Source organism: Haliotis asinina, chromosome 15, assembly GCF_037392515.1.
Source record: "Haliotis asinina isolate JCU_RB_2024 chromosome 15, JCU_Hal_asi_v2, whole genome shotgun sequence".
Lineage (NCBI taxonomy): Eukaryota > Metazoa > Mollusca > Gastropoda > Lepetellida > Haliotidae > Haliotis > Haliotis asinina.
In genome coordinates, this window is record NC_090294.1 from 10533575 (window position 1) to 10550440 (window position 16866).

Genomic DNA, 16866 nt, shown 5'->3' on the forward strand with positions numbered 1-16866 from the left:
GTTCCGTGCATAAACACAGTCATATTAGTAAGTAAGTAGTTATTAGCTTTTGGATGTTATCCCGGGTCAAATATAAATACAGACATATAGCCGGACTCATATACTGCAATGTAATATACTTGTAATAATGTACAAGGCTTTATAGAGGCGCGACTTTCATAATTAAATACTTCTCAAAGATATGCACCTCACAGCCAGACCGGTGTCAACAAGTCTGGGACTCCACACTCCAAACAAGAAATCAACCAGCACCCGACAACAACTTCTAAGATACCAACAATTCATTTAGCATAATTACCATTTTCATAAATAAACAACTTCATAAGACTGAAATATGTTATTCATCAACCTTAAATACTTCAACAATACGTTCTCACACAGCAATAAATGATTTAGTTCCAAAAGTTTCTTACAAATTAACGACACAGAAAGAAGTATGTTACAGCTAAATCCGACAAAACCGTATAGAAGACCAATCAATGATTTGGCTCAATACTTTCTCACAAATCTACGATCGAGTATGAAGTATGTTACAGTTACATCCTGTAACAGCCACCATCCCGACAGAATCTTCTGACACACAGCAATCAATGGTTTAGCTCAAGCAGTTTTGAACAAATCAGCAACATTGTGAGGAATAAAGAGTTAACTCGAGTTAAACCCTTGAATAGCTATCAATCAAGCAACTGTTACCAATCATTCGCTTAGCTTCAATACTTTCTCACAAACCAACAGCTTCAAGAGAAATATATCAAAGTTAAATCATTTAGTGTTACTATCAAAGAACTGTCAGCCATTAGTTTGTCTGAAGAACAGATCATGGATTTGTCGTGGCTCATAAACCAGCCATAATGACACACTGCTAATTTTACATGACAGGCGACAGGCCCCTGATGCAAATGTTTTAATGTAGATATAAGAGTCGTAACCAGGGTAAGTCTCTGTGAGGTTTTGCAATTTCCTGGCAGATTTGAACCGAGCGAGAAATCTATATGATTGTCGTGTTACTGTCAATTAGCAGAAGCCTGGAAGCAAATGTTCGTCTTGTGACGACGTCCCCAACTTCAACGTGACCCGCAGTAATCGGATTGCAAGGTCAAGGCATACTAAGCGACCCTAAGCTTCAACACGATTCCACAAGATCCCATGAATAGGGAGTGATGGAAGTCCTATCTTAAACATTTGCAGCTGATATGCTTGCTTACCGACTTGCTTGATTCTCAACAAACCCTCCCGCATAACGAAGTCATTGATACAAGAAGCATGCCGTGTTCTGATAGCGCCATTTAGTGTACAAGCCGCAACACTAAACTGAGCACCATTTGTACAGAGGGTTCAGAGGCCAAACAAACTGATATTAACACTCAACATGCCATGGCAAAATAAACAAATAAATAAACAGTTTCTATTTTACATACAGAAAAAGACGTTACTCAATGAATTGCAAAGGTGGTGATATTTTATTTTTTGAAACAATATGACATTGTATCAATTGGGTTAATTGGGTAAATATACATATCGGTCATCTGCTTGTCTCGAACTACGGTGAAGGTGATGTTATTGATAGAGATCGGATATGAACTTAGGTGATATCGCTGTACATTTCACTGTATAAGCCTGCAAAAGTTTCATGAAACAATGCCATTACACTTCACCAAAACTCTAGATCTACAACTTATTTCCCTGGAAAAATACATAAACACTGGCAAAAAACTTGACTTTTTGTCAAAGGTTTAAATAGAAGACATAAACACGAACGATTACATTTATTAGACTTTTCGAAAACTGCGTTTCTTTTGCTGTTCGGTATATACTCAACAGTTTTCTTACACAAAGACATTCTGCGTTACTTAAATTTAAAAGGAAAACCTTTCTTTTCGAAAGGAGGCTATAGGAATAAAAACAAAACAAATAACTCAGGCTATGGAATCCAATGCAAACAAAAACTGCAATTGAACCTAAATACTACCATGATGTGCACTCAGAACCACTGAACATTTGGACATAATCATTCAAGCAAGGGAAGTCGGTCTTTTCATCCAGTGACCTGATTGTCTATCCCCCATTAAGAATCCATTGTGAATCTTCCATTAAGAGCATTAAAGTAAAAAAGTCTGACGGTTAACATATCGCTTTACTGATTGAGATAAATATGAATTTTTTCGCCAGCAATATGAATACTCCAGCTGTATCACGAGAGCCAGCCTCACGAATCAGGGACTAGTACATACACAAACAGCCTTCCGAGTCTCCTCTTCCAGAACGTATTTAATCCTAAGGTTGCGGACAAGGTTAAATTACCCATATGTTCCATATGATTTACGGGAGAAATGATCCCAATAGCACCACCACTGGCAGGTAGTTTGTACGAAACAGCTGCTGACACCAACACCACAAGCGACTGCTATTTTTGTGACCGATGATTACACGACAGTGGCACAGGCGTTAGTGTAAGTTTTACTTAATTGGGTAGATTTCACCGTGTTTGATGAACCGCTGTTCTCATATCGAGCGCACACACTGTTCTGATGGGCTATCGACAGCCATTGTTATGTGCATCGATGGGCAGGCTGCTGATAGCACTATGTTTTCACACGCACGGCTTTAGCATGAAGAGGTATAATTCAAAAGAGGTATCAGTCGCAGAAAGGAGAGGATACCAATTTTTTAAGCAATAAGTCAAACATTATTTAATGCTCGAGGTAGAATATTTGTAATCATGTTGTTTGCTGGGTATTAACAAAAATTCTGCTCAAATCACTCTGGAGCAAATATTGGCAACCGCGTCATGTAAATATCTAAAATCAGTTCTTTTGATTCATTTTATTCATATATAGGTAAACAGTGTTGTTCAAACATGGAAGTCTTAAAATGAACCTGATGAAAGAAAAAGCATACGCCCCGAAACGTGGTTTTATTCACAACAGAGAAGCTGACATCCATAAACCCTGCTTTTCTTTAGTTTTCAATTCCAAAACATAGGTCACAATTTCAAAAGGTTGTGTTAAAGTCTTTTATTATATAGATCTCAAGCTTTAAAAGGACCCATGAGTATTTTGTCTTCCAGCAACTTTTTCAACTAAAAGACAATTCACAACTGTCCTCAGAACTCTGTATTCAGTTAGGAGTAAATATAAAATCTTTAAGTGCAGATATCCCGAGGGTTAACAGTATCGATGACCTAATTTATCATCCAGTCACTGAACTACATCAAATTATAGAAAATATTCAGAACCCTTCTTAGGACTCTATATGTTCATATAAATAATTTATTTAGGGGATATTTATATGGGCATATATATTTCTTACAGTTAGGACAGATACTAACTATCTTAATCCAATGAACAGTAAAAACACATCCTGTTACGCAAGCCTTTCTACCATTTTGTACAACACCTGCTCAACAACGATTTAAGAACCTACACCAAACGGATCCTCCCATTGTTCTGAAGAAGTTGTCCATCCATATGTTATTCCTCCTTAGTACAACTTCTTAATGCCACTCAAAGATGTTAACAAGTTATATATCCGAAAAGTAGAATTCTGAGATTTTTTCACGACTCTCTCTCTCCCTGTCTTCTGATAAAATATACCTTCACATTATCTTTCCGAGTGTAATTTTCACCACCACACCCCACACCCTTTTTAAGTAGTTGCCAGGCCCTAACGAAAGTATGCTTATTATTTTAGAGTAATCATGTTTCGTGTGCACATATTGTGAAAAAGATATATGATCACCGATTTCTGTAATAAAAGCATCAAAATCATTCCCGTAGTAACAAGAAATCTTTATCCAAAATGTAATCGCTTTCATGATTCTGACTCTATCACGAACGTGTGTCTGTGAATCTCTGTCAGACAGTGTCAGATTGTGATACCAAGTGTTTCGCAAAAAGATTAGCGTTTCCTGTTCCACTGGTGACAAGCATCGCAAACACAAGAAAAGGCACGTCAAGATTTGGAGCTAACCTTACACATTTCAAATATGTATTTGCATGTTTGTGCATTAGATACATTATACAGATAAACATTAAGCACTGTGTGGGTCTTTAGCCTCGTAGCTCTGCCAGTACATCCAGGCAAGACGCTACTGGACGCAGTTTATCATAGACGTCACAATTGCAACCTTTTCCCACTTCTTTACGATCCTCAGGTTTGGGCACACACTGACAGCCAAATGTCCCTAGAACAATCCTAAGGGTTAGTTATGAGTGAATTTTAACTATCGCCTTCTTTTAACCAAGTATAATTTAATTGACGCCCTCCATGTTTTGCGGAAGAAAATGGCTACCGCGCATGCGCATTAAAGGAAACAGTCGGTTGCTGATCACTTAGGAAACGAGCATAGTCCGTGATCAAGATTGTTAATGAGAGCAACTTATCTTCACAGCAAAACCACATGCACTCACTCCCTTAGTCCCAGCCAGATGCCTCCTGTAATCGCGTGTAGGCCAGTCCCGGTATTCAGAGATATCGACCACACTACACTTGTAAGAGTTGTAACAGATTTGATTTACTCAGGCAGTAATTAGATCCCACGAGAATCTGAACTTCTCAAAAGAGTAAACACAATGTTTGATTTTTATATCTGTTTACATATTACCTACAGTACACAGTTATGTCATTGTTCGTTCCGACTATGAATTTCATCTAAATTTCGTCTTTAGGGACATATTAAGGCCCTGAAATGTGCTGAGGCTAAAAACATTATTTGCTGTAGGAAGCTGTTAGAAATAAGTCCATATGGAAAGAATATGATAGGTTCACTGTACACAGCATATTCCACAGAGGACAGCCGCGAGATTGCGGGATGACCTAGCAATGTCGTCTCATCAGTAGTTGGCAACACAGACGGCTGTTCTTTTCAACTATTCACCGATCGAGCAATTTTAAGTCAATTTCAGTTTACAAATGTGAAAATGGAACGTGTCAAATAGGAAACTGATACTGTCATTCTCAAGCCTAGTTTTGTATGTATAGGTTTGGCTTGCGTGTCAGCTATCCCCATCCGTGAAATTGAGCCTTGTTAGTGGCGGGGAGTACTTGGATGGGTAAATGAACTTCGGCTCGCTTCAGTCCACTGAGACGTGGGTCCTGTCCTACACTGAAACACGTGATTATATGTGGTGTGCTTTCATGATTGTCAAACTTCTGGGGCGTCATAAGGAAGACTAAGTTGTATATTCCCCATGGAGCTGAGAATAACTTTTTGAAACTATACCGATTCACTGGCCGGGGTAGTAGTGGTGGTGGCTGCTGCATCGCATTACATCACATTCTGATTGCCAGATAGACGTAACGGAAACTTTCTTTCACGCTTTATAAATACTTTCCTCTATATCGCATATATAAAACCATCACAGTGCGATCGCCTTGGCAAGAAAGAAATCGTCTCTGATTAAGGTGCAAGTGATAACATTACCTATATTTTACGTTTCTTTTTGACAGCATCCTACTGATTTGAGAGATTCAGGTCATTGAAGCATATAGGATAGAAGTGACAGGATTCTCGATAGGATAGGATTCCCGACTGACATTATGTTTGAGTTGGCACAGCGCTTTGGAAAAATCATCTGTAGCGTTTAGTGATAGCCTAGTGACTAAAGAGTTAACTCTCCTGAGAGAACCCTCGGGGTGGACAATTTGAGAAGTTCATATCTGGTCTCTCTCTCCCACCCATCCAAACCCATCCAGTCACCCAGTCACCCATTCAACCACCCACCATCCCACTATCACCCTTTCTTGTCGTGAGCGATATATATAGGCGGGAACTAATTTAGAAAACCTTCGACTCGGGGACCTTTTGAATCCCTGCCTTACTGAATATTCATATATTAAATGATTAAATGGAAGCTCATCTCCTCTTTGAGTTTCAATTTTTTTCTACTTTGTCATATTTTACAAATACAGGCTATGCGTCTTTCTTTTCAAATAACACGTTCATTTGATCAACTGATCGGGCAAAATTGACATTTCATGAGTGAAATGAGAGAAATCACAGTCAGGATTCAAATTGTCATCTTTATCAGGCCTCGGAACAACGCCAGAACGTTTGACAAGAAAAACAAATTTTGCCATTTGAATCATATTTGTGATCGCAACTATTACAACTGTCAGAGACTACTATCAGTTCACATAACTGGGATATCAGTTTTATCAATTCAAATAAATTCAGTATTCCATCCCTATATACAAATTACACAATAAACCATGGTATCTAGGAAGTGCGAGGGAGCAAGTGAGGTGTATAATGTCGCTTTGAACAGCACAAGTGTGAGGTCTAGCCACAGCAACGAAGCAAAGCAGGTCTCGGTGAACTTTGGTGAAACGGTACTTACAAAACACAACAGGAGCACAACAGGATTCGAACCCACGACCATAGGTTTTTCGTTTGCGCAAGGGACTGAACTGGGATGGGTGGGAATTGCGGCGCCTTATACAAGAACCTGGTCATCAATGTTCCCTTGGTTCGGTAAGCTAGATACGGAAATGTTGTTAAAGTATTTTGCACCATGTGACAATGTGGTACTGCCATACTATACCGCGTATTTAACAGGCCTGTTTCGACAGAGATGCCTACACAATATTGATTAGGGCAATACACATCTAGAATCACTCCCAGGAGATGGTAATTAATAGCTTAGTCGTATGTTACCACTCTCAACGCCAGAGGACACGCAGACCAGATCGTCCAACAAATGTAGCAAATATGGATTCCTTTGGTTCAGTAGCAACTGTTTATTTGCAAAACCTGCTTCTGGGACAATATGAGCTTCGGTTCGTAATACCAGGAACTGCGTAATTAAATATTGTATACACACAACACACTGCACTGTGCTTTATATGTCCACCCTTAGATCACAACTGAAAGCTGTTGTGATTGATAACAGCGTCTAAAGTCATGTTTCATCATACCGATATCAATTAGCTGACGGGACAATAGATCACATTTGAAATGTATGAATGTGCCCGGCCACCTCTTGTTAATATATTGCCCTATCGTATTATTCCAACAGTCTCTATTAACTTTTTGTATCGTATATCAGAATAATCAATTGAACTGTAGTCGAGAAATCAACGCATCCAAATCATCATTCTGTTATTAGTCATTCATTCGAACAATACATCACGAAGCTGACATGTTGGTTATTTCAATCAACTTCTTTCTTTGTGATTCTCTGAGATTTGCTGCCTGAACTAGCATTAGATTTTACGTTGGCAAAATACTGCAAACACAAATATTAACAATGTTTATTTCATTCATGACATGAATTACAAAGAAATCGTAACGTGGCATCACGTTGAAGTTGCGTTTTTGTTCAGAATTGTGAAACGATTGCAACGAAACGATTGTCAGCATTTACCCAAAGGACTTGTTACATTTTAATTGGAATTTAAGCACTGCTGACTGTAATCTTATAGTCGCAAAAATATCAACGATTGTCATTGATAATAAGTTGTTATTATTACTAGAGAGAGACGTTCTAAATGAACTCTCATAATATTTACACGGCATACAAACAAAAAAACCTATCAGTGACTGGAGTCGATAATCAATAATAAACCCATAGAAATGTTTGTTGATCGGTTTCTGTTATTTTTTTCATGTCATGTAAAATTATATGCTGCAAACTAGATGCTAATGAACCTTCGCTATTATCGATTGCTAAACGGCACTGGCTATCTTGTATCCTTCCTTTGGACTTGCGTCTAAGGTTACAGCATAGTAAATGAGTTTGGGGCATTGTTTACCAGGCATAACGACGTCTTCTTCTTCTTCAGTGTCACCACCAGCTTTCATATCTCGATTTAATTTACATGGCCAGAAGCACAGTCTGGACACTGTAAGAGACTAAAAGCGGGCTTGTATCCATTAAAACACGATGTCCATGACGTCATTATGTTCCACACACCTATCTCATAGAGTAAAGGGTTTGCTTCCGGATGGAATGTAGAGGGTGTTAAAAAGAAATGATAGAAGTGGAAACCTGCGACCGACCCGGTAATGTGGAAGTATTAATGGTTCACCTCCTGCAATCGGTTAACAAATGCCATCTGTAAACATCACTGTTTTACACTGTTGGAAACGAGAAAAACGTTGCAAGAACGATTTGGATGATAAATTTACCTTCTGTTCTCTAACGTCTAAATAATTTAGTATATCTTTTGATATATCATTACTGTGCAAATCTTTGAAGGGTAAAGTTTCGCCGATCTTTGTTAAGATATTGAACATCTAGAGAGGCTCGTCTAGGTTTCTTAATGCATGACCATGCTCTCAAACATAGTCACGTTCGTCAAACAAGTTATTTTGTACAATGCAGCTAATGTAATAGATGCGTTTTATTACACAGCGCTGCATTGACTGAAGTTTTAAGGCCAATACTTGACTTGACTTTGCATGTGTTTCTGTCAACTTTACTCTCTGAGCATTATCTGGGCTCTTAGGAGCACATGTTATGTATTAAAGGCCCCGCTCCCCGCTGTGAGTCTTTTCATACACAGGTTCCAGGAGATGATCTTTGTGGTCTCATAGACAAAGGAAATGTAGAAGAATATGAGTAATACACGACTGGTGCTGGATGACCTGTAGTGCACAACCACAACCACCACCACCACCATCATCATCATCACTACAACTACTACTACTAGAAGAAGAATACGAAAAAGAAGAAGAAAAAGAAGAAGAGGAAGAAGAAAAGAGGAGGAAGAGAAGTAGTTATATTGTCAGCTCCCTTAGGAGTATGCAACAGAAACAGATTTTGATCCTACATACGATTACCTACATCTTACCAGATTGTTAACCTATATGTGCCATCCATAAGAGAACAAACCATTTTCCAACTATATAAGGAGATTTCTAGATATTTAAGAATATGAACTATGAACACTTCTCGGTATTTGGCTCATACCTGGCCAGTATTTTTTTCACAGAATTACTGAACCTTCGACACTGAAATAGTTCCACAGTTTTTACAGAAGTTCTAAAATGCAACCCCCTGAAGACGCTTTGAATGTCACACTACCGATTGAATGCGCCTACACAGTCACGTGACGTATGCACGTCATTGTGACTTCGTATAATGGTCCCCCCATGACACCGCGTACATCATGTATTGACCACGCATTAAGGTTTCAAACACTTAAAGCGTAGTTTGATGGCAAGCTGGACTGATTTAAACAACATAAAGCCACAATTCCAACGTAAATAAGATCAGAAAGCATCTTGTTCCCTGCTTATATAGACACAAAATGACAAAAAATAGATTCTAGACAAGATCTTCATCTGCCGAATAGCTCTCATATACGCCATTCAAACTGGCTTTGGCACTCCTGTGATACACTGACTTAATGCCGAAAGTATGAATCTCTTTACCTTAAAGCAATTACAGAAAACATGCAAATTACATTTTAACCGCTTTTTAGTGGACAACAAATTGATCATGCGAGGTCTTCTAATCCCGTTTGATTCCCGCCGTCGTTATTGCTTCGTGTCGTTCTCTCAAGGTCGTGAAGGACGTTCAACCTCTCTACTGAAAGCTTGTATTGCTCATTTAGTCGAGCGAGCAAGAAGTAGTTTTGTAAGGCTTTAATATGAGATCTGAGAGTATTGGGAATTAATCTACTAGTTTTCTTTTTATATCCTGGAATTAAAAGCATTTGGATAAGATTCATTGTATTGGATACGGAATGAGTCAGAATAGATTTTGGTGAGTTGTTGAATTGATTCCAGTATTTAGCTCACCAGTTAAGTAGCTATTTATAAATCTGGACAAATGGGTATCTATGTAAAGTGTAGACAGTCTCTATTCTTGATTTAGTACTTCTGTAGTATCAACATTGTGTTGACTTCTTACAGTGAAATAGTCAAGTTTTCTAATTCTGCTCTGATTTTACCCACATGCTTAATAAGTTTTACCTGTATGGGGAACTGAAGTCAGGTCTTGGATGAGATGAGCGACATACTCACAATAAGTGTGTTCATGACTACGTCGCTCGGTCGAGACTCGGACTGGTAAAGAACTCTAGCACAGGTACACTGAAGCAAATCCTCCTGGTATGGGGAATCGAACCGTACCTTTATGGTTGCTCAGAATATCAATCACCGCTTTTGGTGATGGTATCGTGATGTATATGGAATATTGTCCAATGTAATGTTAAACTCATTCACCTACGAATACGCATTAGGTGAGTAAGTGAGCTTTCTTTTTCTAATACTTCAGCAATATCGTTGCGGAGGGAGGTGTGGCCTAGTGGTTTCAGTGTTGGCTCGTCATGCCGAACGTCTGGGTTCGATTCCATCTAAAAATACAATGTGTGAATCACATCAGGGTATCTGTAACCTAACTTTCGCTGGAATATTGCTAAAACCTGCGTAAAACCATACTCGCTGATTTCAATAATATTACACAGGTGACAAATGATACTACCTTCAGGCATTGTAAGAAGGTAAGGGTCGAAGCCCGCTTTTCGTTTAAGAGCGAACGCTGAACGCAAGAGCGACAAAAACATTACCACATCGATAAGAAATCTCTGCTAAAAGCAGTGTCTGTTGCACGATTCTAACTGTAGCATGTAGCATGTGTTGAAACAGCGATGACACCAGATGCACCCATTACTCTACCTACCGCCCGAACACTAAATGAACCATGTGTTCATCCACTAAATGAAATCTCTGTCCTTGGAACTAGGAAGCTGTTAACACCTCTCAGTAATAAATCTGCATGAAATCCGTTTTTGTAGTCGTGAGTAAACATCGCCCATCAGCAGCAACCTAGCTGAAAGTTTATCATGACCTACGCGTGGGTATTAAAAAAGAGAGCAAGCTTTATTGCACAGAGGTTCACGCTGTTGGCGATGCTGCTCCCGCAGTGGTATGCGGAAAAGCGTTCCAGATGGCGTCGTGTGTAGGTCGACCCTAGTTAAGCGGAAACGCACACAATATAACAAAGGTATTAACGATAACCTTTAATCTGTTACCTGAGATGTCACTAAAAGAACATATGCCATCAGATAGACCCGGTTCTTTCAGTTGCAGACCAAACCAGCAGATATGTGCTACTTCAGATTATGTAGATGCACGTGATCTCTCTTACGATTTTTACGACGTACGATAAACGAGTTTCTGTATTTGCAGATCGTGAAAGACAATGACAGACAAAAAACAATTTGCTTCCTTACGAGTTGCCATTTGTATAAACAGAGACTTATTATAAAGTCACGAATGTGTTGCTGAACGAACGTACGTGAAATATTTGCCATCATTCAATGTTGTATTGGCATGTTGTTTTTTTCAAGTATTTGCCACTGTTGCTGAATAGACGTATCTTCGCATTCTGCGTACTAGAGGTGATAGTGTGAGTAGATGCTTTCAACAGTCTACTGTGTCAGCTTGATTAACATACATCCTTAATAAGAATCCTGTATAAATGAAAATAGGTCGTGAAAACAAAGGGGTAATGGACATTTGTAAATGTCCAACTGGGGCAATACATTACCCTTCACAGCTCATGCTCTCAACAAGCCCTCTGATCATCCGTCCTGTACATAGCAGGTCTTTCTGGTCACATGCGCCATTTATAACATGGCTTTCTGATCACGTGTCCTGTATATGACATGTCTTTCTGGTCATAAGTCCTGTATATAACATGCCCCTTTGGTCACATGTCCCACGTGTTACGTGTTCCTCTGGCCATATGCCCTATGGGTAACATGTCTTCTGGTCACATGTCCCGTGGGCAACGTGTTTCTCTGGTCTCATGTCCTGTGGGCAACATGTCTTCTGGTCACATGTCCAGTGGGCAACATGCCCTCTGGTCACATATCCTGTGGGCAACATGCCCTCTGGTCACAGGTTTTTTGGGCAACATGCCCTCTGGTCACATGTCCTTTGGGCAACATGTTCCTCTGGTCAGAGGTCCTGTGGGCAACATGTCTTCTGGTCACATGTCCCGTGGACAACATGTTCCTCTGGTCACATGGCTTGTGGGCAATATGTTCCTCTGGTCATATGTCCTATGGGTAACATGTCTTCTGGTCACATGTCCCGTGGGCAACGTGTTCCTCTGGTCTCATGTCCTGTGAGCAACATGTCTTCTGGTCACATGTCCTGTGGGCAACATGCCCTCTGGTCACATATCCTGTGGGCAACATGCCCTCTGGTCACATGTCCTGTGGGCAACATGCCCTCTGGTCACATGTCCTGTGGGTAACATGTCTTCTGGTCACATGTCCTGTGGACAACATATCTTCTGGTCACATGTCCTGTGGGTAACATGTCTTCTGCTGACATGTCGTATATACATAACATGTCCCACTGGTCAGATATCTTACACGAAAGTCCCTGCTTGAAAATCTCTCACCTGTCACATGTTCAACCTGTACCAATCAAAGACTCCAAGAACGATGCTAAGTTGGACATAACTCACGCTTGTCATTTGACCAGCACTTGTGCACTAGTTACTGGATAGTGTCGTTATTGCATGTTACGAGTCTCTGGCACATAGACAAACAGTTTAGAACAGAGATCCTGTTTCGGTCTACTGTTGTTCGTAATTATCTATAAATTTGTCCGAAGATAATCAGTGGAAGGCCTACGCCAGATGAGACCAATCTTGATGGAGACATGTGCATTGTAGACGAAATGCCCTGTCGGTGGAGGTTGATATTTATCAACAGAAGCTGTTTAGAGTTTTTAGATCTTGTTTTAGACAACTATCTTGTCCATAAAGCATACCTGTTTCAGCAACGGTCATGTCAAATATGGACACCAGTTAGAGCAACTTTCATCTCACAATTACGGACACTTCCAAGAGCAAACGTCTTGTAAAACATGGGTACGGGTGAGAGAAACCAGTTTGTGGAACACGAACACGAGTTAGGGCAACGATAACGTCAAATACGTCCACATTGTTATGGCAACCATCGCATTAAAAAGGACACGTGTTTGGTAACAATCACCTTAGATAAGGACACGTGCTAGGAGTAACACTCATCTCAAATAAGGACACGTCCGTCAATCTCCAACGGATGTGTCGACAGACTGATTTCAATTTCATGATCGTCGTTTATGATGTGGACCTTTCGAGCGATATGGTCTCACAACAGCAGCTGATTTTCATAGTTTTGTCGAGATTTGATAGCCTTTCAAACGTAATAGGATTGGTTCTCTGAATACACAAGCCATGTGGGATGAGAGGCTGACTCCATTGTAGGAATGTTTTCTGGTGCCACTGGGCCGGGTTTAATCCTATTTGTCATACGCGAGACTATACACAGGGCCCTCTGTCCAAACAGACGCCTTCAACATGTTGATTTTACAACACAGCTATTTATCTGATCGACCTTGAGAACCTTGGAAACATTGGCATGACATTATTCAACAGCGAAAACACACAAAGACGGACTATACAAAAGGCTGTGTAGTCATTTTGAAAGCAGGATTTATATTATTGAAACGCGAATGTTGTCAGTCGAAATCTGATAGAAAATCTATGAACGCGTCCGTTTCCACATCCCTTATTGTAATGTAGCAATGAAAACAAAATCATACGGTAAATATAGCACATCATGATGCAGCGTAAATTCATCTTGGGATGTTGCAGGTTTTCGTCATTGCAAAAACTTGATATAAGTGTAGCCAGTAACAAGAAATTTTCTATTTCATTTACTTCAGAATTATGTTTCACTTTGCCCGAGTTTTTTTTTTAATGTAAAGCTGTAGATAATGCGGACTTCCAACAACCAGTCAATTAATACGTCATTTCAAGGGTATAGTCTCTAGTAAAACGTGTTAATGTCAAAACAACCTCAGGTTCGTGGTCATGTTAGCGATCTCCTGTCTAATGGAAACCCTAAATCGTTTGAACTGGTCAAAGTAACCAATATTCCAGCTATATTATTCGGTATGTAAATGGCTCTGTTCTGTCAATCGAAGGATTCAAGGAAACAGCAAAGACCTTTTGGACAGATACTCCGCTAGCTTAACTCTGTCATCAACCAATGTCAATGAATAAGCAGGGGGTACTTGGGTTTGTTCCAACAGCAGAATCAATACGGTGGTCAGGGGGCCGATTAACACATCAATCCTCTCCACTAAGATTAATCGGCATTAACCTGTGGTTAATCTGGCCGACAAACTGTAGCAAAACGTCATTGCGCCATAGTTTACATGGAATATGCACCCAGAACTTGATGCTGGATGAAGTGGGGATTGAGAAGAGATTGTCTCTATCTGTCATGACACTGGTAAATTATTAGGGATTGGGAGGTCACTCAGCACCTATTTCCACCGTTCGCCTTCAACAACGTCATCATATTGACATTACGTGTAGTTGGCGATCAGAGCAGGATAATGGCTCTGTCATAATAGCAGAGTCGGATGTGGGGATGCTCTCTTCACCACTATAACCAGTGATACCTTTCATACAACATCGATCGATGGTAACTGCAGCACCAATTAGTATGACACCATTCTCGTATATGTATTATGTATTCATGCTCGTCAGTACATAGATCAGCAAGCACACCATCTACCTTCAACCCGACGTGGTATTTAAGATCAGTTAATATTTAATATCAATTCTAAATGAACCCATGCATATGATAATATTGATTTTTCGCATTTACGAGAATTGTTGTGGAAGTGACTGAGTCAAGTGTTTTAAACACTCGACTGCTAAAGAAACTCTATATTTATTACATTTCCCAACGTCTGACTGATAAAGCAGCCGTTAAAACAGTTTATAATTTACATGAAATTTTAAATTTAGAAACGAAAAATATGTTTCAAATGAACACATGACAGATAACCAGAAAGGTAAAAATCAGTGGGATTAGTAAAGTCATTTGATAAGGTGAGCTACAAGGCATCTTTAAACTGTAAATACATTTCTTCACAGATTATTTTCATCCCGTTATAGATGATTACGGCAATATTGCGGGATATACACATGCCAGTATTCTTTTACATCAAGTTCGCATAGGTCAATGGAATACAACAGCCTGTAGTAGACGTAAAACCAGTTTTCAAGTTACCTTCATATAATATCAACATGATACTCCTGATGCAACACAAGGCAGGTATTCATCGGCCCTCGGTACTAGTTTTGCGTGTAAACGCGCTGATGAACCGCTTCTGATCTGATAGCCTCGAGCGTAATCGATGGCGAGAATTGGAATATAGGGCAATTGGGAACATCCAGTTTTGGTTAACACTCCAGGGCACTAAATAACATGGATTAAATGAATAAACAAACGTATTAACAGTAAACATCTCCTGTGGCATGTTTTGCCAGGTATTGGTCATGTAAAAGCTAGGTACTACCCTGTGCTCTATGGTACACATTGAGCTATTACGAAAGTACGCTGGAAATAAATGACATGTTATCAGTGTTTTGTCGCGTGAGTACTCACCAAAGATGTGTCGCTGTCGTTGTCGTCTGCTACACACGAGGCCTGGTGTCTGCTTCGAACACTTTTGAAAGAGCCTCCTGAAGAGGCCCTCTCTCTCATATCTCCATCGGAATGAGCATCTTTGGTAACCCGTTTCTCCCTGGTTTTAGATCTGCTATCGGTTCCTAATCTCTTAAAGAAGCGCGAGATGCTCTCTGACCGCTGACTTGCATGGCCCACCGAATCCGTCAACCGTCTGCCATGGCTGCGGGGGGAAGGTTTCAACGACAAAGCGTTTTTTACCAGTGATAGTTGCTCGTGGAGCAGTTCAGGCCACAAGCTGAGGGGACATATACCCAAGTGGTTTTTAATTCTTATTTTACCTCCGTATTTTATAAGGTAATAGGCACAGTCCCAGTTAAAGAACTCCGAACAGCAGGCAACATGTAGAGGTGTACATCCATACCTGTCTTGAACGTTAGGTAAAGCTCCGTATCTTAACAGGAGATGGAGCGCATGAGGCTTACCCTCTACTACCGCTATGTACAGAGGTGGTAAGCTGTACAACTCTTCTGCGCTATAAATTCTCGCAAAATCGAACTCTCCCTCTGCAGAAGACTCAATGATTTCAGGCAGTCGTTCATGTTGTAAACCCCCCCGCGGCACGTGGCACGCGCTGCTGACTGAATCCACCGCCGCCGACACTGTTGTGGTATTTTGGCTGATCTGCCAAGGGCAGTGTTGACGATGTGGACTCAGATTTGCATGCACAGGCACAAAGACACAATCGCGACTGTCATCAAAGCTGGTACTTCCTACGACGAGCCTGGCCTCTTGGCGAGCGTAATTGTTGCCAGCTTCGATCGCACTGCTTGGTCTGCGACTGGTGCCCAGCAAGTTGTGACCGGGCTCGTTAGAGTCCACCCCATACTTTAGCAGGACTTTGAGAACGTCGATGGAGTTGTTCTGAATGGCTATGTGCAAGCAGTTACGGAACACTATCGGGACATCACTGACATCGGTGTTGAAACTTTCCCTGCGGTCAAGATGATCAATTAAGGTTTGACTTTTGCGGAGTAGAATTTCCACATCCTGACTCACGTGACTAGTGCGCCTACTGCGAGAGTCGCAGCTGGACTTGTCTAAAATACTGCCGTGTAAATTGACGGGGAATTTGCTGTGATGCACTTGAAGGATTTTTTTCACACCGAATGTATCATTCTCCTTGAGCGCCTTTTCCAATTGCTCACACTCGGAAGACAGGTCAAATATAGACGAGGCAGTGCTGCTTGCACGTCGAGGTACACCACTTCCGGTACCTCCAAAAAACTGCCCCGGAACAGAGAGGCTTGTGGGGCTGCTGACCAGGTGTGGGACAGGCGCATACTCAGGCACTGAAAGGAAGTCATAGCGCAGACTGGGAGGAGGGGGCCTATCGTTTCCCACCGGCGACGTGCTCATTTCAGCACCCCG

General features: G+C 40.6%; 1 protein-coding gene across 1 annotated transcript in view; it reads right to left on the reverse strand.

Moving 5' to 3' along the window:
• Positions 1–16439, reverse strand: part of LOC137265750 (1-phosphatidylinositol 4,5-bisphosphate phosphodiesterase epsilon-1-like) — a 307271-nt gene extending 290832 nt beyond the window's left edge. The window contains exon 1 of the mRNA XM_067801199.1: positions 15415–16439. Within this exon, the coding sequence (XP_067657300.1) occupies positions 15415–15513 (99 nt within the window). The 5' untranslated portion in view covers positions 15514–16439. The remainder of the gene's footprint in view (positions 1–15414) is intronic.
• Between the last annotated feature and the right edge of the window lie 427 nt (positions 16440–16866).